Below are 24,805 nucleotides of genomic sequence, written 5' to 3'. Positions count from 1 at the left end.
GCGTCCAAACCAAGTAAACAAATACATGTGCGCACGGTTGTGATAATAGGGCCGTCGCGCACATGTTTCAGCTGTAAGCGTGTCCTTACAGTGAGCCATGGCCGCAAACGTCACAAAAAAAATAAGATAAATCATTGTTCAGGATAATTTGATCTTATTCAAAAGTATAATTTTATCACATTAATTCAAACTTGAAACGATTAAAGAATATTGAAATTTATACAAAATTTGTTTCAAGTTCGAATAAAAGTTATTTTAAATTAAGATCAGATTGAACATTATTTTATAACATTTCTTCACTGTTTTAAGTACTTACAAGCGGGCAAGAAATATAACTAATATTGCAAACAAAAGGCAGTGAGGTAGACTGCTGGCTGTCTGGGAAACTGCGCCTCCCCTGACCTGGAAGTTGCCGAAAAAGAAGGTGCGCGGCAGCTTGAGGGATGGCAACTGCTGGCACTGACCGGAGAACCACTTCCGGGTGTTTCCGTCACTATCTCGAGACACTATACAGATCTCTCCCTTATGCAGCTTCTCTTCGCCAAGCGCCTGAAGCTCTGCAATGGCAATCTGGGCAGTGCGATTGTTGTAGGCATAGTCCGACTGATGGAGCACCTCGTTGCTGGAACTCCGGATATAGACATGGAAGTCGGCTACATCAGCGGTGCCGGAAACGTACCAGCTAAGGGTCAGTTGGCCAGATTTGGTTCTGTGAGGAATAGATAATAATATGTATTAGATATTCGTCTTATAAATTCGATTTCTGCTTACGCTTGCACTTCCCGGAACCGGACATCGGTGAGCTGTTCGTAGTCTGCGCCTGAATACATCTCCCGCTCGTCCTCGGCGCAGTGCAGGTACTCGTCCTCTAGAGAAAGCAACTGCTTGTCCTTGATCGCAGCAGGAGTGCCGCAATATATGCCCTGCAAATCCTCACTTGGCCATGTTTGCTGCAGCATAAAGTACTTTAGCGGTCTCGTGTTGCAGCCGCAATGCAGGGGATTCCCTGCCAGAAGCACCTGGCTACCATTCCGCATTTTGCGCACCATCGAGGGTGGGAAATGCTCCAAACTGTTGTTCGATAAATCCACAAATGTCAGAGTGTTGACCTTCACAATATTGGCAAAGGGCAAATGGTAGATTTGGTTGTGCGATAGATCCAAGCTGCTTAGGTTCTGCGGCAGATCGAAGATGTGCTCCTCGGAGGCCAAATTTGCGAGCTCATTGTGCGACATATCCAGTTTTTGGAGTGAAGTGAAGTTGGAGAGAACTCCGCGTCTCAGATCATTGATCTGATTGTGCGACACATCCAATTTATACAGTTTCTTGGTCCCGAAAGTGATGTCGTACGTGAGCACAGGCATTTGGTTGTAGCTCAAATCTAGGTTCCTCAAGTTATAGGGTATATACTGATGCGAGGGGAATGTCTTTTTGGTCACAAAGCTGATGCGATTGTGGCTCAAATCCAAGGTTTCCAAACTGAGCAAGTCATCCAAAACGCCATTGGTCTTATTGTCCAACTTGGAGAGCAAATTGTGCGACAGATCGAGAGTTCGCAGCGATGGCAGGCCAATGAATATGTCATTCTGCAGCTGTTGGATACCGTTGGATGACAAGTTTAGTGTGAGCAACTGCAGCAGGCCCTCGAAGGCTCGTTTGCTGGGGGATTACAAGGAAATGTGATGAGAAAACAAGTCAAAAGTTAAATATGACTACATACCTAATGTCTTTGACTTGATTGCCGTGCAGATTCAACTCAAACAATACAGGCAGCTTGCCAAAAGCACTGCGTTCAAGGCTGGAGATGTTATTATGCTGCAAAGTATTTATAATAAAGTTTATCTTTAGGCGAATCTTATTAATGTGACCCACCTCCAAGTACAAATACTGCAGAGTTGACATGACAGCCACCGCCTCCAAAGGCGGCTGGCTAATGCCATTGTTTTGCAGTTTCAGACGCTGCACCACCAGTAAACCCGTAAAGCTCTGTCCATTCAGACTGTCGCCCAGTTGATTGTGACTCAGATCCAGATAGATCAGTGCATTCATCACAGGCCAAGTGCCCGCTGGTATTTCACTCAGCATATTATGGCTGAAGTACAACTCATTCAGGGAGATGGGCAGCTGGAAGAGCTTATCCAACTGGTTATTATTCAAATACAGCTGCCGCAGGCTGGTCAACTTGGCCAACGAACCGCGCACTATGTTAACCAGTCCGTTGTGACTCAGATCCATTTCCAAGAGAGTCGGTAAAGTCCCAAAAGTGGATGACTTGATCTCACGCATGCTATTGTAACTCAAGTCGAGGGAACGCAGCGAGAATAGAGTTTGGAAAACCCCATTAAATATGCTCGAAATGTTATTGTGCGAAACGTCGATGGTGTGGAGTTCGTACAGCTTGGGAAAGCAGTTTTTAGGTATCTCAGCGATGTTATTATGTGAGGCATTTAGTACTCGCAGACCAGTCATATTCTGAATGGGAATCTGGAAAATAAAACAAACTATGTAAGCAATTTTTAAATACAAAATTTTTATAATTACCTGCGCTAAATTAGTCAGGTTGTTATAGCTCAGCTGGAAAGTGGAGGCAAAGGTGGTCTCATCGAAGCTGCGTCGTGAAAAGTTGGCCAAACGGTTATGCGACAAGTCCAGTGTCGTAATGTTAACACAGTTTTCAAAGGCCGCCGTTTCTATGAGCTCCAAAGCATTGTGCGAGATATTAATCACAGCCTGATATATATCCTTGAAGGAGTTTTTCTCGACTTTGGTAATGTTATTCTCCGCCAGATCCAGCAGCTGCAATTAAAGTGACATTTTAAGAGCTAATGATATATCTAAGCTATTCCAGAACCCACCTCAACGTAGTTCATTTGAGTAAACATCTGGAACTCAACTTTTGTCAACTTGTTTCGAGCCAAATCGATCGTTCCAATGCGAGCCACCGAGCCAAAGGTACCCCGACCAATATCTGTAAGGGCATTATCGCTGAGGAATAGCCGCCGCAGGAAACGCATTCCCCTGAAACTATTGGCATCCAATTTGGCAATATTATTATGCGACAAATTAAGCACCTTTAGAACCGAGTTTCGGGCAAAGGTGCCACGACTCAGCTCGTTTAGTGCATTGTGAGAGACATTGCACCAGCCCAGCTTTGTCAGATCGGATATATGCTGCGCCTCCAGCTTCTTGATCTTGTTGTGACTTATATCCAGCACCTCCAGCTCTCTTAGATTCTTGAACTGATTCCGTTTGAGGTTTTCCAGCTGGTTTCCATGCAAGTCCAGGGTTTTGAGTTTTCGCAAAGGCTGAAAGGTCTCTATTGGCAGATCATTCAGCACTCCATTAGTGAGTCGCATAATGCCGAGACTATTGGTAATCTCTTGACCAGCAAACAGATCCTTGGGCAGCTGTTCCAAGGCATGCCCATCGATCACCAGTTGCGTGGTTTTGCCAAGAATCTATGGGGGTTATAGGGAGTTGCGTTAGCAAAGGTTTTTGGGGCTGTTTTACCAGGTATTTACGCCAAATCCCAGTTGTCCCACGTGACTTAGATTCGTGCGAAGCAGATGCAGCTGCTCCAAGGTGTTGTTAACGCCGTAAAAGACATAATCCTCAATGGTGGTAACTGGAGTCTCTTCGATAATCAACAAACGAGCCTTGATATTGGCAAACAGAGGGCCATACAGACGAGCTAATCAAAGATTAAGATAATTAAATATATATAGTTAATGGCTATAAGGTGGGATCTTACCAATATGACCCCTATATATGGTCAACTCCTCGATGGGCAGCTCAAAGGAGGCCAAATTCTGGAGGGCCACCGACAGAGTGGCCAAGTTGGCATTCTCGCAGTGCACATAGAGACCACTGTCGCTGCCCTTTATGCATTCGCAGGGGTACAAGGCCTTGGATCTGTTAAAATATATTTATTAGTAGGGAAATGAGGTTGTTTTTAGACTAAAACTCACTTTTTGGGGCACTTGAACTCTGGTTCGCCGTACACATATTCCGTACTGGCCACGGCCAGTAAGTGCAGCAGAACAAGACTGCGCAGGCGTAGCTGAATCATGTTTTAAGGTGTCGTCAGCGATCCAATTTAGCCCATGGCAAGAAACCACTAAAAACCAAGTTTGTTGCTAGAGTCTTTTGTGTCTTCGACCTTTCTGCAACTTTAATTCCTTAGTTATTGTATTTTTCGCTTCAATAGTTACAATTATCGAGCTGCGTGTTAATAAACATTGCAGTTCCGCGAACAAAGGTAAATATTTTCATGTTTTTCCTACTCACTTTTACTTTTCTCTCTGCTGGCGCAGCGCAACAGGTTTTTGGTTGGTCCACTCTTTTGCTCTTTCTTGCTGCTGCTCTCTTGCAAATCTCCCGCTCCGGTGATTTCTGGCTGATTCGCTGGCCCGTACAAGGTTGGCACACGGCTATCATACTCACGACACAGTTCGCCTTGTTTATTAGTCATAATTAACATATTAATGTGTTATTTTAACCACTTTTCCTGATTCGGCGCGAGTTTTCATCGATAGGTTCGCAGCGAGTTGGCAGGCCTGCTAAAAAAAATTCGATAGTTTGCCGCCTATCGGTGCGCCCGCACACGCGAATGCAACCCTGCTGTGACAGCTCGCTCGTTGTAAAAGCAAATCCAGGCGCAAAAAATAAATAAAAATTGCTGACGGCCCCTACAATTCCCATTGTACATCCGCACAAGCAAACGTAAGTGCATTCGGTGAGTTAATTGGGTGAGTTCACGTGCGCCCTCGAATTGCGCGGGAGGGCCTTACACTTTTTTGGCATTTTGCGATTGAAGTGAGTGGGCATTGTTCACGTTTCTAGCCTCGCCGACGGGGAGAAATACTGACTTCGCCCGTTTTGCCCGCCATCGCGGCAAGAGCCAATCGCAGGCCGCGCTACGCATACAGGCCAGAAAATCCGTGTACATACACGTCTGCCTGCTGTCGTATTGGTGCCCGGGGAGAACGCGAGTTACTCGCTGTATGCGGTGTTCATTATGTTTTTGTTGCGCGGCAAAAGTGCGTAGATTAGCGCGATTATCAAATTAATCGGTTCTGTTTTCCCTCTCCAGTTCTAGAGAAAACAAAAAGATGAGCTACGCCGCTGATGTTTTGAACTCGGCCCACTTGGAGCTGCACGGCGGTGGTGACGCCGAGCTGCGTCGTCCCTTTGATCCCACGGCTCACGATTTGGATGCCTCGTTCCGCCTTACGCGGTTTGCCGACCTCAAGGGACGCGGCTGCAAGGTGCCGCAGGATGTGCTCTCCAAGCTGGTGTCTGCTCTGCAGCAGGACTACTCCGCTCAGGACCAGGAGCCGCAATTCCTTAACGTTGCCATTCCCCGGATTGGCATCGGTTTGGACTGCTCCGTAATTCCGCTGCGACATGGCGGGCTCTGCTTGGTGCAGACCACTGACTTCTTCTACCCTATTGTGGACGATCCTTACATGATGGGAAAGATTGCCTGTGCCAATGTGCTGAGCGATTTGTACGCCATGGGCGTCACCGATTGCGATAACATGCTGATGCTGTTGGCTGTCAGCACCAAGATGACTGAGAAGGAGCGCGATGTGGTCATTCCGCTGATTATGCGCGGCTTCAAGGACTCGGCATTGGAGGCTGGAACCACTGTTACCGGCGGACAGAGCGTCGTCAATCCGTGGTGCACCATCGGTGGAGTAGCTTCGACCATTTGCCAGCCCAACGAGTACATTGTTCCGGATAATGCCGTCGTCGGCGATGTCCTAGTGCTGACCAAACCGCTGGGCACGCAGGTGGCGGTGAATGCCCACCAATGGATCGATCAGCCGGAGCGCTGGAACCGCATCAAGCTGGTGGTGTCCGAGGAGGACGTAAGGAAGGCCTATCATCGCGCCATGAACTCCATGTCGCGCCTGAACCGCGTCGCCGCTCGTCTCATGCACAAGTACAATGCCCATGGCGCCACCGATATCACTGGATTCGGTTTGCTGGGCCACGCTCAAACCCTGGCCGCTCACCAGAAGAAGGATGTGTCCTTCGTTATCCACAACTTGCCGGTCATCGCAAAGATGGCCGCAGTGGCCAAGGCTTGCGGCAACATGTTCCAGCTGCTGCAGGGACACTCGGCAGAGACCTCCGGCGGATTGCTGATCTGTTTGCCTCGAGAACAGGCCGCCGCTTATTGCAAGGACATTGAGAAGCAGGAGGGCTACCAGGCCTGGATCATTGGCATCGTCGAGAAGGGCAACAAGACTGCCCGCATCATCGACAAGCCGCGAGTCATCGAGGTCCCCGCCAAGGATTAGAGATGAGAACGGAACGGAACCCCAGGCGCTTGTGTTTATTTTAAGTATCGTAATATTAACGTAACTGCTGCTCGCCTCAGTTGTAACCGCCATCATCGGTCTTTGTTTTTTATAAAAAAGCTTATCAACTAATAACACAGAATCAATCAATGATCACATAAAAATGGACATCGCAACCGCAATACGAGTGAATAAAAATGGAAAACACTTGACTCTTTTGTATCGAGTAAACGAACGAGAATGCTTTTTATTTGATGGTTCGGGTGGGGGGTTAATTGGGGATGATCTATGGATGAGCTTTTTCTAAGCAGACTTGGCTTATTGAGAATGTGCAGTTCACATTAGAACAGTTTTAAATGCATATTTAAGTTGTTTATAACATTCAAATGCTGACGGAATTCACAAATTTTTGGATAATTTGCAAATATAATTGAGAGTTGCTCTGCTAATTGCTAGGTAGACATATGTTTTAGAGACCATGCTAATTAAAACAAGCTCAGATCGTGCTTTGTAAGTCAAACACACAGTTAACATTTTTAACATTTTGTTAAGAGTTTAACATTAAAACAAGTTTAATGAAACTTAGACGTAAAATAACATGTGGAGAGATTGTAAAGAAACTTGTGACATTACAACATTATGTACCATACATACATACATATGTATTTAGGAAAATCTAAGCTGTACAAAATTACAAATTAGGATTTTTAAATACCAAAAACTTATATGAAGTCCCAAAAGAGTATTTGCAATTTTTTATTATACTAGCTATTTGACCGTTCTCTCTATTTTTCGATCAATTAGCATTAGTTAAAGAGAGCAAAGCTCTTGAAGAGCTTTGGCAACCGAGAGACGCCGGGAGGAAGCTTTGTGGCGGCGAACAGGTCCGAGGAACAGAATTTAAAAAGCTAAAAATAGGTACATTAATTTATCATTAAATATTAATTTTATGGTATATAAAACAAAGTACTTTTTCCTTATAATATTTTTGGATAATTTTAAAAAATATATATGGAAACATTTAAATTTGTACTTTCTGTGATGGAGGAAATTTCTGAAAATTAATAAATTTACTAATATTAATATTAAAATGAATAAATTTTCCTTATTTTGGAAAACCCTGTTGGTTATGACCAATTGGAAATCTGATCAAAAAACTATTTAATAACCAAAACATTACATTTTTTTAATATTTCCCAGGTACTTTTTCAAAGCGGTGGTAAGAAAAAGCTATGGGGGCAACACTGATGGGGGGATCGTATGGGATCGCTGAATGGTTGGATCGCTGGTTCACTGGCATGGCAAGTGAATCCGCAGTCAGTACTGCACGAGCTAGCGACGCGTCAAGATCCGAATTCCGTTAACAGACTCACAAACTCTTACACTGCGCGATATACCGTTACAATTGTGCTTGGATCGAAATCGAACAACACTAATACCAACCATAAAACACACACACACAACCCCACCGAGTTTTCTCCTTACCATTTCCAGTGAGCAGCCGCAACAACAACAACAGCAACAACTGCGTTTTTGGAGTTTTGGAAAAGTGCACACCCTGCAGTACCATTCATCAACAATTCATCAACGTTTCATCAATAGCCGAAGGGGTGTTGTTGATGATTCATCGATGAATGGCCATACAAATTACTGATGAATTTAACATGGGCATGTCATAGGCATTCATCAACAACAATTCATCAACAATTAATCAACAAATCATCGATGAATTGTTGATGAATTACTGATGAAAGGCTGATGAAATGTTGATGAATTGTTGATGATTCATCGATGAATTCTTGATGAATTGTTGATGAATAATCAACAATTCATCGATGAATCATCAACAATTCATCAACATTTCATCAGCCTTTCATCAACATTTCATCATCAATTCATCGATGAATTGTTGATGATTTTTTTTTTTCATATATAAAAATAAAACTCTTAAATTTTTATTAATATTATTTATTCTAACTAATTCTATAACAAAACTAAAACACAAATATAAAAAATTAAGATTAAGCATCCATATATTAAGAGGCCTGAAGGTCTTTTTGATTCTTGGTGTTCCGCTTTTTATTCATGAAGACCAAATTTATTGCGCAGTATCTTCTCTGGAGGCTCAGTTTTAGTCACTTGGGAAATTGCATCTACAGAAAAAATTATAATTAATCAAGGGAAAATATATAATTTAATTAAATAAAATTACCCAATATATTGGCCATTACTGCAGTCTGAAAAGAAAATACATACATACATATATAAATATAATATATTAATATATTATATACATATAATAAATAAAATATTATATGTACATTTATAGGCTTCTATTTAATTAAGAACAATCTTTTTACTCACCTTTTTTTATATTTCAATATGGCCCGGAACGTAATTATTGAATTATTTGATTTCTTAATATTTTTAACACACGACACTTCTGCAGTGGAGAACACTTCAACTTGTAATGCAAAGGGAATAAGAAGAAGCAAGACGAAACCGAAAGCCGAAGACCGAACATTTCTTTCCCCCTTCTTTCGCTCTATCACCATCTCTCTCTAATTTTCGGACAGTTGCGTTTCTTAGTTTGTTTCGGACTTCAATAAACGAAGCCCATGCAAATTGTTTTTGTTTTTTTTTTGACATGCACCAACAAATCGGACTCGAAGGGAGTTCGGGTATCCGAAGGGAGTTCGGGTTCAAGTAGCAGTCGGCAGAGCGTCGATTCTGTCGACGTCGCAGTCGGCGCGTTGATGAATTGTTGATGAATAGGCCTATTGATGAAATGTGGTACTGCAGGGCAGTGAGTGCTGCAATTATGCGTACAAAAGCGAGCCAGAGAGATTGAGCGAGTGTGTGTGTTAGAGCGTGCGAGTGAGTGAGTGGGCTGATTTCGTCTATTGAACTGGAAAGAGGAGCTCAGAAAAAAAGCACACACAAACACCAGCGCAAACGAGTTTTCCCTACGTGTTGTGTGGCTGAAGTACTTGCTTTTTTGAGGTGAAATTTGTGAAAAAGACAGAAAAACGCATCCTAAAAAGATATGTGTGTATCTTCTATCTTGTGGCGTAGCGCTAGCGCTTCTCTTGGCCAGATGATTCATGTACACTCGATTTATTTGCCTCGCGGAACCGAAAACAGACGGCGCAGTATTCAAATTGAAAGAACAGTGGCAGTGAACTATAAATAGAATTATTTGTTTTCATATACACGGCAAAAGTCCGAAGGAAAAGTGTTTCGGAAATTCGCCTGTATCTTTGTATCTGTATCCGTGTATTCGTATCTGTGTATCTCCCAAACTTTCGTTTAATTTAGCCAAGTTCAAACGGCGTCGTTAGCTTGTTTGTGCCCGCTTGGCTTGAACTCGTGGATTGTGTTGTATTTTGCTTTTGTGTATTGTGTGGGTGCCGCAAATTGGCAACTCAACAGATACAAAGATACACAGATATACAGACGCTCGTGCTAGAACCACATATAGATAATGATACATTGCCTATATAGTACATAATAGACGCATATATAGACATTAAATTTCGCCTACGTTTTCGTTTTCGGATTTTCGGTTTTTTTAACAACAGAACGGCGGCGACGACGACAACGACAAAACAACACCTTCGCTTTTTTCGCCCATTTTCAAACTCGTTCTCTGGCGATTTGTTTATTTTACGATATGTTTGCCATTCATTGCCTACGTATGCGATCTCTGGCATTTCACAGCGATCGCAGATCGGAGCAATATTCTCCCCTACCAAAAACCACGCCCACTCCAATTAGTTAACCCAAGGAATGCCAAGGAATACGCGCACTCCAATTCGATTTTTATTCAATGAGAAGAATATCGAGATACATTTTATGATAACAAGTTTCGCTAGTCAAAAGATAATGGGAGTCTATTCAGGCAATTATAATAATTGCTGTCAAATTCTGACCTTCGTACCCTTAAAAGAAACAACAATGTATAAAATTAGTATACGATCATGCAATATAGCATTTTAATTAGATGTTTTTGACAAAATAATTGCTATATTATACAATTAACCCTCGGAATGCCAGATAGTTCATTTTTGTCTAAGCATTAGATTATACATGTACATAGATTCAATATATTTTAGGGATCATTTATTTATTTTATTTTTAAGCGTTAAGCTATAAATATTATTTTGGCAGAAACTTTAAGGTTTATGAAAATGCACATTCCCAAAGGAAAATTATTAAAAGAAAAGTGATTCATCAACATAGCCGTTTCCGAAACTCATAAAATTCTTTGGAAACGACCCCTCAAATATTTATATTTTTTCTCGAAAAGAGAAACAAAACAGATTTGTTTTTGGAAAGTAACACAAAGCTTTAAAAAATTTGATAACAATTGAATCGATATTTGAAGTGTGTTATACGTATACGTAATATTATGTTACTTCATCTTTTAAAATAGACTATGCAACTGTATAAATAATGATCTTGTAAATACCGTTTTTTTATTTGTTATAATCTCTATTAAACAAAAAAAGAAATTAAACAATTTAAGCTATAGGAAGTTATGGCTTGATAGGGGAGCTCCATTACATTACGTATACGTCACGTTAGCACGCCAAGGGTTAACGTTAACTCAAAAAATTGCCAGACCAGACAGCAACATGTTTCCGCTGAGCTTCGATCCGATCCGGCGTACATGAGATCATTTTTGACCTGTGTCCATGTGTTGTGTTTGAGTTAGCATCTTTATATGTGTGTGTGATATATGCAAAAACAAAACACGCGCTCTGCTCTCCATCTATTTTTCTCCGCAAAATTTATTCTCTCTCTCTCCGCTTTGTTGTTTTGTTTCTGTCGCCAAAAAGCGAGACCCAGGAGAAACAGCTAAAAACGTGCTATGATCGGTGGGTGGGTGCGAGGGAGAGAAAGAGACAAGTAGAGAGAGTGAGACAGGTACAGAGCTGGCGGCGGCATCAATTAGATTTGGCCTTTTATTTATATTATGCTATTTTATGCGTGTATTTTGCTTACGTGAGGTTATCATGCCTCGTTATTAGTCTCTGTAGTTCTGCTTGACCATATGGCGCGCCGTATCCATCAGATTCCCCAGATCCCCCCATTCAAAGGTGATTTATTTAGCGTCGTCGCCTTGATTTGATTACTTAAGCCAGTTCAGAGTTACGTTTCGTTGACGTTTAATGCAGTTGCTGTCAAAAGTAAAAAGCTTTATGTCTCGCCTGATGACATCATCAACGGAACGAACGGTCATCCTTGTGTGCTTCTCTTCTGTACTCTTCTCGCATTTGCATCATCCCATCTCTCTGTCTCTCTATCTCTCTCCCCAAGGTTATCGCTGAAAATCGTTAAGGCAGTCGCAAAAACAAATTAAGCCGAACTGAGCACATACTACTTGCATCATATTCCTCCACAGTATATGTACATGTATACATACACATATGTATGCACCCAGACGAAAAAGGAGTTTAAGGACACGTCGAAAGTGAAAACCAGTTTGACATTGAAATTTCGACTTTTTGCCTTGGGCTTTGCCTTTTATTTCTGTTCCGCCTGAGTGTGTGTGTGTTGGTGTTTGTTTTTGTGCCAGTTCTGAAAATCAATGCATGCAATTTTTGGAGGATTCTCTTACAAAGAGTATTAACACTTAGAGGATGCTATTGTTTCAAAAAGAAATTGTAAAGTGTACTTAAACTTTTGTAGCCTTCTCTAGATAAATTAGTAAATAGTAGTTTTCAAAATCCATTAAGTCGGTTATTTATGGGAAAACAAGCTTGTTTTTGATGTAACTACAGATCAGGTTCTATAAATTAGACTGTTAATTTTAGACATTTGTAACTAAAAAGTAGTTAAACCTGCCCGTATTTCTGGGAAATATATGTATGTGAAAAATATCATTTTGTTTTGAAATTATGTTTTTTTTTTTAAATAAATATTTTGATTATTTTATACTTAAAAGCAACCAAAAACTGATAAAGTTTGCTATATATATACTTTAATTGTAGATAATTCTTATACTCTCTCTTATCAATAATTGTTTATTTGAACAAAATTGTATATGGGATTTATTTTCAAGAACTTCGTTAAGGCTCCAAAGAGAGGCGAAAATCCGACCTCTGAGCAGAACTCTTCTGCCACTTTCCAGAGCATTTCATCTTCGGCTGACAGCCTCCTCCGCCCCGACTGTGCTCATTGTTGTTTGGCATTCCAATTCCATGCCGTGCTTTGTTTGCTCGAGTGATGCCCACTTCAGATGACTTAAGCCTCCATTAATGCGCCAAAAGTTCTCACTTCAGAATGCCGAATGCGGCCATTTTTATATGGTTGGTGGTGCGTGGGTGGGAAAAAAATACTTGGGATTCTGTCGAACCGCCTTGAAACTAAAACAGATATCGAATCCACCTGCCTGACTGCCTGCCATGCGGGGTCACAATCCGTGATTACGTGTTTCGCAGACACCCACGACTCGCTTGAGTTACTCACACGTAGAATTTGAATAATTTATGAATGATATGTTCATTCTCATTTCCGTTTCAGCAAAAAACTAATTGGAAATGCAGTACTCGAGCAGTTCGGAAAATTACTCATCCACGTCAAGGGACAACAAGCCCTCGAAATGGGGCAGGGTAAGACTTACTAAAACTCTCTTATCCTACCCTTATTAATTATTATAAATTATTTAGAGCGACAAGAACAACTATGCCTATAAGAAGTCCTCCTATCAATACTCAAGCTCTGGCGACAACAGTTTGTCCTATCAGAACAAGACCCCTGACCAGAACATCGATCAGTTAGATGCCTTGCTGGAGGATCTGAAGCAAGAGCGCCAGATCAGCACCAGAGATCGAGATCTATTACCCAGCAATGGCACATCCTATAGAACGCTGTGAGTTTTACAAATCAAATCCAAATTATTTATTTTTTAATGGAATTGTTTATGTTAAATCCTTTAGTGAACGCACTGATCCTTCGGGCACTGTGACAAGAACCACGCGTGTGGTTAAGACCACCAAACACTCGGGCTCTGGTGGCCAGCAGCCCTTCATCGACGATGTGGAGACCTTCAATCCCACCGATTACAGCACTCTGCAGTCCACGGCCAAGTATTCCAGCCTGAAGCGCGATGAATACCAGACCAAGGAGAAGCCCTATACGCTGGGTAAGTTTGTATAAAAAATTTAATTTCAATCCTTTATTTTTTATACAAAAATCCCTCTTCATTTCAGCCCACTCACCCGTCGGTGGTCAGTACGAGAGCAAGAAGATCTATGAGAGCAACCGCACCATTAACAACAACGTGGAGCTGCTGCCTGGAACCACCACTAGCACTATCCAGACTCTGAACAGCGGCACTACCATCGACAAGGAGCTGCAGGACATCGCCTTGAGCGATGGCATTTTGCCTGCTCCGGGCACTAAGGTGACCACCACTGTGCGGACCTACACCTACGAGATCCCGGCCACTGGACCTGGCAGCAACACTAGCACCATTAACCGCACTCACACCAACACGCTCAACAACTCGAATACGCTGAGCAGCAGCTACAAGCTCCACGAGAGCCACAACACCTCCAGCCAGAACTTCTCGCAGCTGTCGCCTATCCCGAATGCGCATCCGTTGCATGTGCCTCAGACTGTTGTCTACAACACGGAGAGCTACTCCACGCTGAACAAGCCCAATGATCGTCCCTTGGTCAGCAACCAGTCCTACGAGATCCGGGAGCACAAGGAGACCACCACACGTGGCGTGAGCCCACAGCCGCGTCAGTTGCCCCTGGGATCGGGTCCAGCGGGTACACCGCCCGGCAATCGTACCGTCATCTATAATATCCACAAGACGGATCATGTGAACACTATCAATGAGTTGCCGCCAACGCAGCAGCCACGCTATCCGCCGCACAGTCCGGCTCACAGTCCCAACTACGGCGGACCGCACAGCCCTCCATTGCAGCCGGGAGTGAATCGCTATTACTACAAGGAAACGGAGACATCAAATACGGTCAACAGCATCCATGGACCACCGAACGGTGTGGGACCCTATGAGCCTGGTCTGCCTCAATCCGCTCCGCTCAAGCAGCTGCCACCCAACAATGCGTATCCACAGTCGCCCAATGGAAATGGATATCCCCCAAATACATCCACGTACAGCTACAAATACTCCTCGACCACCAACACGAACAACCGACGTGGTCCGGACTATGGCTCACCATCGCCATTCCCCGTGGATGGTGTCGAATATCCGGTGAACGGCAATCCTCCACAGCGCGTGGATGATCTGATGCAGTCCTTCTCCACTGTAAGTACTTAAGAATGCTAATTTTTCTTAAATATATTAAGGTGAACTTAAATTTGAATGAGGAGATGCTGAAAGTTGTGATTTTAAGAAACGATTAAGTTTAGGAATGAGAAAAGTTCAAGATTATAAAGGTTTAATTCTGATTCTCTACAGTTTCAAAGCTCTAAGAGATTTTTGTTATAATATATAATGTGTTATTAAGTAATTAACACTTTAAATTAAACCCTAAGTAAATATAATCAAAATCAAAGTCTTTAATAGGCTTAATTTACTTGCTTCCAGTTATCTCAGAGATAGTAATGTTTGTAAACAAACCGGCACACTCCATAAAAGTTGTTGTCAATTTCCCACTGATAATGGGAATAAATAAAGCTAACTACTGATTTTTTAGCTAATAAAAGCTTTATGGTTGGCACAATAAAAAGTTTGATTTGGCTTTTCTAAGAACCCGCTTTTGATAAGTTAGTGAACGATAAGATCTTATCAGCGTAACGATATTGTTAGTTTATGTTGCTCCCCTATGAAGTTCACTTACCTCTTATCTTTGGCTATTGCAGACCACCGACCATGTGGATCGCGGGGATATCGAGACGCCGGTTCGTAAGCGTGAAATCGAAACCGCAGTGGCCTCGCCCAACCAGCAGCATGTGCCGTCGGTTAACAAGGCCGGCAAGGAGGTGTACTATCCCCCCGGACACGACACCATTGTGATGAAGCGCGAGGAGATGCATGCTGGCTCCGCTTCTGGGGTGAGTCTTGAGTCACCATATCCTTGAGGTATCCTTACTTATAAGTATCCTGTTTGCAGGGTCGCTGGGCCAAGGGCTCTGGAATGTACGAGTACGAGTCCGGCTCGAAGTCAAAGACGAAAACCAAGTCCGGTGGCGCCGTGGTGCCCGTGTGCCTGCCCCTCTGCTGTGCCATGCCCTGCTCCATCATGTAGAGAGATCATATCGTAACTTGTACATAGGTTTTCTAATAATCTAACGCTAAATCCTGCCCTGCTCTAATTGCTCTCTACTATACATGTCGTCTAACTTCTATTGGGTATTTGTTTAGCCTGCCAATTGGTTGCGTAAATTCTACAATTGTGTGTGTCTATATCTATATGTTACGTACGTTATTGTCTATGTATATAATTTGTGAAGCCCGCGTTGTTGTTTTTATACTTATTTTCCGGATCCGGTTTTGCAAATTTCTTTGCTCAAGCATTTACACGATGCCCAGTAAATATTCCCAGAAAAGTTACTCGATTGCCAATTTGATTTAACTGTAATGCCAAAACACTAATAAATGAGCCATGCGGAATCCAATTCCCCACGCCATTACCCCTACTATATATTATTTGTTTCGCCAGTGCCCCCGAAAACCCGACTAATCATATAAACCATATGTAAGCTGCGACTTAAAAGGCAAAGCAGTCCTTATGGAGCCATACATACTATCCTCTAATACACGTAGTAACCATAATAATAATAATAATAAAAAAAAACGAGATCTAACAAACGAAGAAGCAATGAACTCTTTGAATGGATGGTTATAGAAACAGCTCGACCTATTTGGTATAGTAAAAGTTCTTTATTTTGGTATAAATCGGTTTTGATCGAATAACAATTTGCATATCACAAAAGTAATATCTACATTTTCACCTTGAAGGAGTGTAGGTGTTAGGTATGTCTTTTTTTTCGAGAAGTCTGATCAAATTTGAAAACAAAATAAAAAACAAAGATAAACAAAATAACAAAGAAACGATAGTATAAATATATAATAAGTATCATTGAGCACTGTTGAGTAGTGGAACGTTAGGATAATTGCTACGGAGAAGAAGACGAGTTCTTATTCTGGTTTTCTGTTGAGTACGAATCGAAGCTAAATGATGGATTAAAAAGTATATATACTACGAGTATAGTTACTTGGACTTGCTACCATATTACACAATATGTGTGTCTATATATATATAGGGTAGGAGGGGCTGCCTCCTAATCCTGTTCTTCTATTTAAAAAGAGACTATGTTCGTGAAAGTAATGTTGTCCTTTGTACATACTGCATATTGCACATTCCTCTCTATGTATATATTGCACAGGTTAGCTCTTGCGCTCGGAGTTCTTTAGCTCAGCTAAATACCAAGTGAAAGTCGGGAACTCCTTGATGCTATAAATGGCATACTTGATCGAGTTAATGCCATCCTGTTCTATCTTGCTCATGCCATTCTGCAGGTTCTCATAGCTACGGGGAAGAGTATATAAGTTTGGGACTTGAAACCTCAGGGTCTCCAACTCACCGCTTGGGATTGGCCTTCTCCTTTTGATGCTTCAGCATCTTGTAGCGGGCTATGTTGACCGGATACCTTGATATGAATAGATTGGCATGCTTCAGCCGATTGGACATATCATCGTCCTCGCCGCCCCAGCCGAAAAATGAGTTGGAGAACCCATTCACCGCCTGAAAGTGCTCACGCGTCATGGCAGACACACCACCGAAAATGGATCGATAAGGCAACCTTCAATAAACAAAAAAAAAAAAAAAAACAACCAAATTATTATATGACCATCCTCCCATCTTATCTATGTTCCGTTGGGCTCACCTGAAATTCAGCGTATCTATCGCCACGGACATGTGCCGCGGCTGACGTGGACAATTGTACAGATTGCGATCGTCTAGTGGCAGCAAATCCACATCGTGGAATATAAAGCAATCCCACTGATACAGTTTTAAGGCCTCCAAGTAACCAATGTTCATCATGGCGGCCCGATTGAACGGCTTCCCGTTCGTTTGCTCCACAATAAAGATGCGATATGCGATGCGTTGGCGCATGAGGAACGGATGAATGTTGCGCAGGAAGACGGACAGATGGGCGTAACGATCGCGAAAGGGCACCACAATGGCCACATGATGTTGCGGATTGCAATTGTCAGGCTGGAAGGCGCCGCCAGGGCGCAGTAGAGGTCCCAGCTCGGCCTCGATTACATCCAATGATTCTAGAGTGGTGTTGGGAGTGACGGGTCCACCTGTGAGAGAGGATTAGCTTAGCTTAGCCTAAGTAGCAGCGTTAGGAGGATTCATGCTTACCATCGCGGGGATCGGGATCAGTGCAGTTGGCTAGGAGGAGGGCGGAAGTGGATTTCTGTCCCAACGTTGGCAGCGGCTTGTGCGTGCTCAGCGGGAAACGCGATAAGTCTTGTGGAATGGAAGTAAAGTTTGCAATCGCAATCACAGTCATTAAGGTGGAGTTGGGTGCGCCGTGCAGTCCCTGCTCCCGCTCCTTCTCCTGCTCCCTCTCCTTGGACAAGGCAAGCGGAGCGGCAGGCAGCCTGGCGGAGCCTTCTCCATTGCTGGCGTTCCCATAGATATGCGCATATTTGTGCACGCGCCGGATGCTGCCGAAAATAAAAAGTTAACACCTGCCTATCTTATCGTCATATTCCAATACTCACCTGAGCTTGCTGAGAGAGGTGCTGCTGGCTCCGTCGGTTCGGAAGCCCACAAAGTTAAGCACCAGCAACAAGCATATTGCGCCGGCCAAAATGCGTATGAGATTCGCCTTTGTGAACAGGAACATGGTCCACGAATTGCATCATACCTTTACCGTGCTTTCGGGTCAATTTCAGCTTCAAAATATACCATAGTATTAAATATACAATAAACGGTCACTGGAGGTGGGCGAGATGGGTGAGTAGTGAGGAGCGTTTTTGCGATATCTGATATCGATATATTTTATTTACCTTAAATAATTAGATATATTATTTTTAAAATTAAAACCAAAGGCATAGATTTAGCTCTTGATTAGCCCTTTAAATGGTGCATCTGTTTATTTATGTTTTTAAATTAATCTCCAAATTCAGCTCCGAACCTTTACAGCTGCAAAATAACGGGACCAGGAAAATTAGGGATGTCATTAAAATGTTTGCCGATAGTTAACCCAATTTGAAAAACTCATCTCTAAGGCGTACAAATATTTTATTTAATTAACAAATATTTAATTGTGTGAATTTAATAAGCTAAATCTGTGAATTGTTTGATAAAAAATAATAAATTCGCTTTGGTTTTTGTTTATCTCAGCTAAAAGAAATTACAAAAATTACACTTTCATAGTTCTCTCTGGTTTATTGCTCATTTCGGATCAGTTAAGTATCCCAAAAAACTAGCGAGTTAATGAGTGGCATTTGTAAATTGGGGAAAATACATGCCCCATGTCCTGGGAATGGGTCTTTGCTTTCTATCAAGAATAAAAACAAGTTACAAACACAACTGATGATTTATACTAATTGCAGTGCCATGCCTCCAACAATCAAAGCTATCCCGGCAATGGTAGACGCAGCCCCTCATTGTCCTTGATGTTGATCACTTTGAACTGGTTCTGGTAGGTGTACTCGATGCGTAGTATCTTCTCGTCGCCAATGCTTGGGTCATAGAAGCCGGGCAGGTCACTCTGTAAAAAATTTACACAGTAACACTCCGAAAATTGAGGAGAATCACACCGAAACGCACTTTTGAGGACTCGTACAGCTGCAGCGTTCCATCCTTGACCAGGCACTGTATGGGTATGGTGACGTCCAGCGACTGTTCCGGCTTGAACTGGTTGCTGCCATCCATCGTACAGCCGTAGACTGCTCGCGTCACAATTAGACCCGTCCGCTCCAGCTCCTCGGTCATAATCCGATTGTACGTTCTCTGCATCAGATGAACGGCAGCACTAGCCTCCTGTCGCTTGGCCGTCAGTCGCTGCTCATTTTGCCGCTTCGTCCGCTCCACCTCGATGCTTTTGCGCTCCGCCTCCATGGGATCCATTACAGTCTTCTTGATGAGGAACCACGCGATTACTGGTGTCACTGAGGCATAAAATACGGCAGCGGGCACTATTTCTTCGCTCAGGTGAATGGGGAACACGTACGATTGATTTGAACGCAGTATTCTGAGGGATAAGGCAGAGGTTTACTTTGATTTGCTTAGCTCCAGGATGCTAGAAGCTCTCACTTGAATCTAAGTATGACACCAGAAGGCACACCAATGGAGACCGTGGCCGTAACTGAGCTGTATTTGGATACCTTCTTCTCCACACCATACTCGCCCATGAAGCCGAAGGTTCCCACTCTGCAAAACAAATATGGATTAATACCCTGACCTTTACTCTGTTCCCAAGCCCCTACTTGGCAGCAAGCTTCAGTTTCATCTCGTTCTCCATTAGCTTGCGGGTGTAGGACAGTCCAAAGTATATATGCGGTGTTCCAATCACAAAGGACGAGCTCAGCGAGTACTCCTCTTTGGAGTGATCAATCTGCGTGGACATAGAGGACTGCGGCCCGGCATTCAGCGTCAAGCTGCCCACCGTGTGCTTGTCCAGCTGCACAGCCAGTGTGGAGAACACAGCCGGTATCACTCCCTGGTCCCGGAAGTTCAGGTTTGTGCCTCCGTTAAGAGTAAGCTTCTGGGTAAGAGTGCGGCCACCTGCAGAGAACGGAAATTTATCATATTAAAAATGCCTGAGATTGTAAAGTAACTGACAGTACCCTTGAGGCCCAACAGAAAGCCGTTTCCCGCTCCGGCGCACACCTCCAGCCAGCCCTTATTGAGCAGCCGTCGTCCGGCCACCATGAAACCACCGCTGCCATTGCCATTGGAGGAGTACAGGTTGCCGCTCATGATGATCATGTCCTTGCGGGTGATTGGCGCCTCAATGGACTGGGCAATGCTCATAGAGCCGATCTCCACGCGCGGCATCTCTGTATCGTCGTACGGCGCAAAGATCTCCGTGGCATTTACGTTGATGGTGATGTTGCCTCGGGGATTTGTCCTCTGCTGCAGACGCCGTTCGGCAGCCGCCTGCGCCAGCCGTTCGTACTCTTCCCTGATTTCTGCGGGCGTCTTTGTCCGGTGTACAATCTCCCAGCCCTCGGTACGCAGCCCCTTCTCGCCCACCGAGTCGTAGATGGCCCGCTGATGGGGATCCGAGAGCACCTCGTAGGCGCGCTTGGTGCGATTGAACATGAGCTCCGCTTTCGTCTTGCTCTCAGGGTCCAGGTGCTTGTCCGGATGGTAAATGCGGCTCTGTTTCCGGTACGCCGTATTGATTTGCTCCGCGGTGGCCTAAAAAGCGGAGGGGCAGTGGCATGAGCTGTGGAGCCTTATCTCCGGCTGTGGGTGACACTGCACTTACGTCCCGGGGCAAATTCAGAAATGTGTAGTAGTTCTCCTCCAGCTCAGCGTCCGATTCATCATGATCTGAGGCCATGGCGCTCTATTTGCTCCCTGGGATCTGCTACTACTGCTACTGCTCGGATTGGAAGAGGGACGGGAACGGAACCGGCTACGCACGGGCCTCACCGGCGTTTTATCTGTGAATTTGGGATTTCGAAATTTTTGGGTACTTTTACGCAATGATAAATTGATTGAATACATGTGTTGAATATGCCGATAGTTGACGATAGCTCCCAGTAGGGGTTTCTTGCCAGCTGCGGTCATACTGCGGCGAATAAGAAACTAGAGATGGGAGTCGGCAAAAAAGTGCAACTATCGGTTAAACTTTTAAAGTCTAATAAGAAATTTATTGTTTTAAATACATTTTAAAGTCTTCAATAAGAATTTGTTTGTTTTATTAATTTGATTTATTCAAGATTTTTTTTTTTTCAACTTAATATATATTTTACACAAACTTGTAAGGCTTCTTTTTCGTCATGTTTTTTCACATTAATAAAATTTCTTAAATTTTTATAAGAGGAATATGCGATCTAGTTACTTTTCATTGTTTAATCAAACCACATTGCCCTGCAATTCGTTTAAAATACTCAAAAAACATACAATTTACAACGCCCCTTCCCAATTGAAGGAGCTCCACTCCTGCACACAAGTTGGCAGCTCTAGAGCCAAGAACCCGCACCGCTGAACCGTCATCGCCTATCGATTACTTACCTTTCAGCTCGGGAAGAAACGTGCTCGTTCGCCGTTTTTCTGACGAAATTTTTGCTTTTAATTCGACAATTAGTCGCGTGAAATTTCAGAAGTAAAGATATCCGAAAATGCTGCGTGTGCCCAAGATTCTGCCCCGCATCGCCCGCCAGGCCGGCGTGGTGTCCTCGAACATAAACGGAGCTTCTAGCATATTCCGCGTGAGTATTCCGTCCGGCGGTGGCGGCGGCGACTATTATGTAAAGTGCGGCATGCCGCGGGAATGTCATGTTTTACCCGAATATTCCACGATGCACTGCCTCTTCTCTTGCAGACTCTGCCCGGTGCTTGCAACGGATTGTCGGGTCAAATGCGCTACAAGTAAGTGAACTTTATTCCCCGATTTCCCCAAATCCCCCATTTCCCCCCTCCGCTTATGTAAGCACTCGGTAAACATACAATTTCCAGTGGCCACTTTCATGTTGCATCATTAGTGAAGATTCTCAAAGAGAGCCTTGGTGATAATTGAAAGTATCCCTAACTATGGAAACGTGGCTCTTATCTCCACTTGTTGCCGGCTGCCTTATCGCGGCTCCCCATCCATATGCCTTCCTGTGTATAACCCATTCCCACCCCTTTTACAGGTCCGGCGAGGTCAAAGGTGCTGTTATCGGCATCGATCTTGGCACCACCAACTCCTGTTTGGCCGTTATGGAGGGCAAGCAGGCCAAGGTGATTGAGAATGCCGAGGGTGCCCGCACCACACCCTCCCATGTCGCTTTCACCAAGGAGGGCGAGCGCCTAGTGGGCATGCCCGCCAAGCGTCAGGCTGTTACCAACTCGGCCAACACCTTCTACGCCACAAAGCGTCTGATTGGCCGCCGCTTTGACGATCCGGAGGTGAAGAAGGACATCACTAATTTGTCCTACAAGGTTGTGAAGGCCTCCAATGGTGATGCCTGGGTCTCGGCCACCGACGGCAAAGTCTACTCGCCCTCCCAAATCGGTGCCTTCATTCTGATCAAGATGAAGGAGACTGCCGAGGCGTACTTGAACACCCCCGTGAAGAATGCTGTTGTTACTGTGCCCGCCTACTTCAATGACTCGCAGCGTCAGGCCACCAAGGACGCTGGACAGATTGCCGGCCTCAATGTGCTGCGTGTGATCAACGAGCCCACAGCCGCCGCTCTGGCCTATGGAATGGACAAGACGGAGGACAAAATGTGAGTAGTTTACAAGGATTTTCTTAGATAATTTCTTATAGATAAACTTATGTGTTGGCCATTAATTATCTTCATTGGCAACAGTTGGGGGAATTTTTTATGCCCGAATAAGTTTTCTAGATTGTTCTTTGAGTTTCTAACGATTTCTTTAAATGTTTGTGTGAAGACATTGACTCTTATCTATGAATTAACGTGGGGTACTATTGTCAAACAGCTCGAAGAAATGCATTACCATTACGAAAAGAATAAGTTTTTTTATTTTTAATGATTAACTTTAACTTTAATAACCTTAATTTTGCAGCATTGCCGTTTACGATTTGGGCGGCGGCACCTTCGATATTTCCATTCTGGAGATCCAAAAGGGCGTCTTCGAGGTCAAGTCCACCAACGGCGACACTCTGCTGGGCGGTGAGGACTTTGACAACACCATTGTCAACTTCTTGGTGTCGGAGTTCAAGAAGGACACCGGCATTGATATCCGCAAAGACAACATCGCCATGCAGCGACTGAAGGAAGCTGCCGAGAAGGCCAAGTGCGAGCTGTCGTCGTCTCAGCAGACGGACATCAATCTGCCCTATTTGACCATGGATGCCGCCGGTCCCCAGCACATGAACCTGAAGATGACCCGCTCCAAGCTCGAGAGCCTGGTCGGTGACCTGATCAAGCGCACCATTCAGCCCTGCCAGAAGGCTCTGTCCGATGCCGAGGTCGCCAAGTCGGAAATCGGTGAGGTTCTGTTGGTCGGTGGCATGACCCGTATGCCAAAGGTGCAGTCTACTGTGCAAGATCTGTTCGGTCGCCAGCCATCGCGCTCCGTCAACCCCGATGAGGCTGTGGCTGTCGGTGCTGCCGTCCAGGGTGGTGTGTTGGCCGGCGATGTCACCGATGTGCTCCTGCTCGACGTTACCCCGCTGTCGTTGGGTATCGAAACTCTCGGCGGAGTGTTCACCCGTTTGATTTCCCGCAACACCACGATTCCCACCAAGAAGTCGCAGGTGTTCTCTACTGCTAGCGATGGCCAGACCCAGGTGGAGATCAAGGTGCACCAGGGCGAGCGTGAGATGGCCACCGACAACAAGATGCTGGGCTCCTTCACACTGGTGGGTATTCCCCCAGCACCGCGCGGTGTCCCCCAGATCGAGGTTGTGTTCGATATCGATGCCAACGGTATTGTGCATGTGTCGGCCAAGGATAAGGGCACTGGAAAGGAGCAGCAGATTGTCATCCAGTCGAGCGGTGGCCTGAGCAAGGACGAGATCGAGAACATGATCAAGAAGGCCGAGGAGTATGCCTCCGCCGACAAGAAGAAGCGTGAGCTGATCGAGATCGTTAACCAGGGCGAGAGCATAGTCCACGACACTGAGACCAAGATGGAGGAGTTCAAGAGCCAGCTGCCTGCCGAGGAGGTAATATAAAACATATAATCCTTGGAGAAAATGTGCTAACTTTCGTATTTCATTGCAGTGCGAGAAGCTGAAGAAGGAGATTGCCGATCTGCGCACGTTGCTGGCCAACAAGGAGACCGCCGATCTGGAGGAGGTGAGGAAGGCCACCTCCCAGCTGCAGCAATCCTCCCTCAAGCTCTTCGAGATGGCCTACAAGAAGGTCAGTGTGCCATTTACAATTATTTTCTCGGTTTGTACTAACCTTTGTTCCGTTTCAGATGTCCGCTGAGCGCGAGAGCAGCGGTGCCAACAGCTCTTCCTCCTCTGACAGCAGCAGCGGCTCCAGTGACACTTCTGGCGAGGCCAAGAAGGAGGAGAAGAACTAAATTAGGCAACCATATAGTCATAGTTGTTGTTCCCTTAATTTAATGATAATCGCTTCTGGATTTCGATTAAGTTTTACGCTAAACAAACACACACAAACGTCATATTCCTTTCCCGAATCATCATGAAACAAGCACAGGCATTTACCCAAAATGTGTAGTAGCACGATTTATTCCCTTTCTGAATCATAAAAGACACAAAATCTGAAGCATTTCCTCATTTCCTACCTTTGGGTTAAATGCTTTCACCCGAGTGTTTGGTTTAGAAAGGTAATAAATCCAGCAGAGATGCGACCAGATCAAATCAGACAATGTGACTTCCAAGCAGAAAGAACA

General features: G+C 44.3%; 6 protein-coding genes and 1 long non-coding RNA gene across 14 annotated transcripts; 3 read left to right on the top strand and 4 right to left on the bottom strand.

Moving 5' to 3' along the window:
• Positions 1-273: 273 nt before the first annotated feature.
• conv (insulin like growth factor binding protein acid labile subunit convoluted) lies at positions 274-4,557 on the bottom strand. 3 transcript variants are annotated; one of them, XM_041777074.2, is made up of 10 exons: positions 4,288-4,557; positions 3,969-4,221; positions 3,752-3,912; positions 3,522-3,691; positions 2,856-3,458; positions 2,542-2,796; positions 1,873-2,484; positions 1,721-1,815; positions 772-1,659; positions 274-709 (listed from the first exon to the last, which is right to left on the bottom strand). In XM_041777074.2, exons 2-10 carry the CDS (start codon positions 4,067-4,069, stop codon positions 313-315), a joined length of 3,282 nt encoding a protein of 1,093 aa, XP_041633008.2. In that variant the 5' UTR covers positions 4,070-4,221; positions 4,288-4,557; the 3' UTR covers positions 274-312. The 3 variants fall into 3 exon arrangements, with proteins under 3 accessions (XP_041633008.2, XP_041633009.2, XP_017022370.1); XM_041777075.2 differs by having other exon boundaries at positions 3,969-4,169; XM_017166881.3 differs by lacking the exon at positions 4,288-4,557 and having other exon boundaries at positions 3,969-4,273.
• Positions 4,558-4,569: 12 nt separating this feature from the next.
• On the top strand, positions 4,570-6,543 carry Sps1 (inactive selenide, water dikinase). Of its 3 annotated transcripts, none has more exons than XM_017166884.2 (2): positions 4,570-4,722; positions 5,093-6,543. In XM_017166884.2, exon 2 carries the CDS (start codon positions 5,112-5,114, stop codon positions 6,306-6,308), a length of 1,197 nt encoding a protein of 398 aa, XP_017022373.1. In that variant the 5' UTR covers positions 4,570-4,722; positions 5,093-5,111; the 3' UTR covers positions 6,309-6,543. The 3 variants fall into 3 exon arrangements, with proteins under 3 accessions (XP_017022373.1, XP_017022374.1, XP_017022375.1); XM_017166885.2 differs by having other exon boundaries at positions 4,600-4,735; XM_017166886.2 differs by having other exon boundaries at positions 4,616-4,748.
• A 1,074-nt stretch (positions 6,544-7,617) lies between these two features.
• LOC108074736 (uncharacterized) lies at positions 7,618-16,108 on the top strand. 3 transcript variants are annotated; one of them, XM_070283810.1, is made up of 8 exons: positions 7,618-7,801; positions 9,111-9,311; positions 12,837-12,925; positions 12,983-13,185; positions 13,253-13,458; positions 13,526-14,595; positions 15,153-15,344; positions 15,404-16,108. In XM_070283810.1, exons 3-8 carry the CDS (start codon positions 12,854-12,856, stop codon positions 15,536-15,538), a joined length of 1,878 nt encoding a protein of 625 aa, XP_070139911.1. In that variant the 5' UTR covers positions 7,618-7,801; positions 9,111-9,311; positions 12,837-12,853; the 3' UTR covers positions 15,539-16,108. The 3 variants fall into 3 exon arrangements, with proteins under 3 accessions (XP_070139911.1, XP_017022394.1, XP_017022393.1); XM_017166905.3 differs by lacking the exon at positions 9,111-9,311; XM_017166904.3 differs by lacking the exon at positions 9,111-9,311 and having other exon boundaries at positions 7,618-7,857.
• On the bottom strand, positions 8,305-9,097 carry LOC121502873 (uncharacterized). The gene is made up of 3 exons (XR_005991105.2): positions 8,673-9,097; positions 8,521-8,545; positions 8,305-8,461 (listed from the first exon to the last, which is right to left on the bottom strand). It is a non-coding gene; the product is annotated as an uncharacterized lncRNA (long non-coding RNA).
• Positions 16,109-16,151: 43 nt separating the features above from the next.
• On the bottom strand, positions 16,152-18,270 carry beta4GalNAcTA (beta1,4-N-acetylgalactosaminyltransferase A). Its single transcript, XM_017166906.3, has 5 exons — positions 18,031-18,270; positions 17,666-17,973; positions 17,181-17,604; positions 16,878-17,096; positions 16,152-16,822 (listed from the first exon to the last, which is right to left on the bottom strand). Exons 1-5 carry the CDS (start codon positions 18,153-18,155, stop codon positions 16,681-16,683), a joined length of 1,218 nt encoding a protein of 405 aa, XP_017022395.1. The 5' UTR covers positions 18,156-18,270; the 3' UTR covers positions 16,152-16,680.
• A 410-nt stretch (positions 18,271-18,680) lies between these two features.
• Positions 18,681-21,001, bottom strand: LOC108074755 (dnaJ homolog subfamily C member 11). Of its 2 annotated transcripts, XM_070284105.1 has the most exons (7): positions 20,751-21,001; positions 20,104-20,680; positions 19,744-20,041; positions 19,571-19,687; positions 19,085-19,508; positions 18,876-19,025; positions 18,681-18,812 (listed from the first exon to the last, which is right to left on the bottom strand). In XM_070284105.1, the coding sequence occupies exons 1-6, from the start codon at positions 20,823-20,825 to the stop codon at positions 18,891-18,893; spliced, it is 1,626 nt and encodes a 541-aa protein (XP_070140206.1). In that variant the 5' UTR covers positions 20,826-21,001; the 3' UTR covers positions 18,681-18,812; positions 18,876-18,890. The 2 variants fall into 2 exon arrangements, with proteins under 2 accessions (XP_070140206.1, XP_017022420.1); XM_017166931.3 differs by having other exon boundaries at positions 18,681-19,025.
• Positions 21,002-21,352: 351 nt separating this feature from the next.
• Positions 21,353-24,678, top strand: Hsc70-5 (Heat shock protein 70 cognate 5). Its single transcript, XM_017166900.3, has 6 exons — positions 21,353-21,699; positions 21,813-21,859; positions 22,123-22,701; positions 23,003-24,107; positions 24,166-24,306; positions 24,365-24,678. Exons 1-6 carry the CDS (start codon positions 21,610-21,612, stop codon positions 24,470-24,472), a joined length of 2,070 nt encoding a protein of 689 aa, XP_017022389.1. The 5' UTR covers positions 21,353-21,609; the 3' UTR covers positions 24,473-24,678.
• Positions 24,679-24,805: the final 127 nt, after the last annotated feature.

Source organism: Drosophila kikkawai, chromosome 2R (assembly GCF_030179895.1).
Source record: "Drosophila kikkawai strain 14028-0561.14 chromosome 2R, DkikHiC1v2, whole genome shotgun sequence".
In the NCBI taxonomy this organism is placed as follows: domain Eukaryota; kingdom Metazoa; phylum Arthropoda; class Insecta; order Diptera; family Drosophilidae; genus Drosophila; species Drosophila kikkawai.
This window is presented reverse-complemented; position numbering and strand designations above follow the sequence as displayed.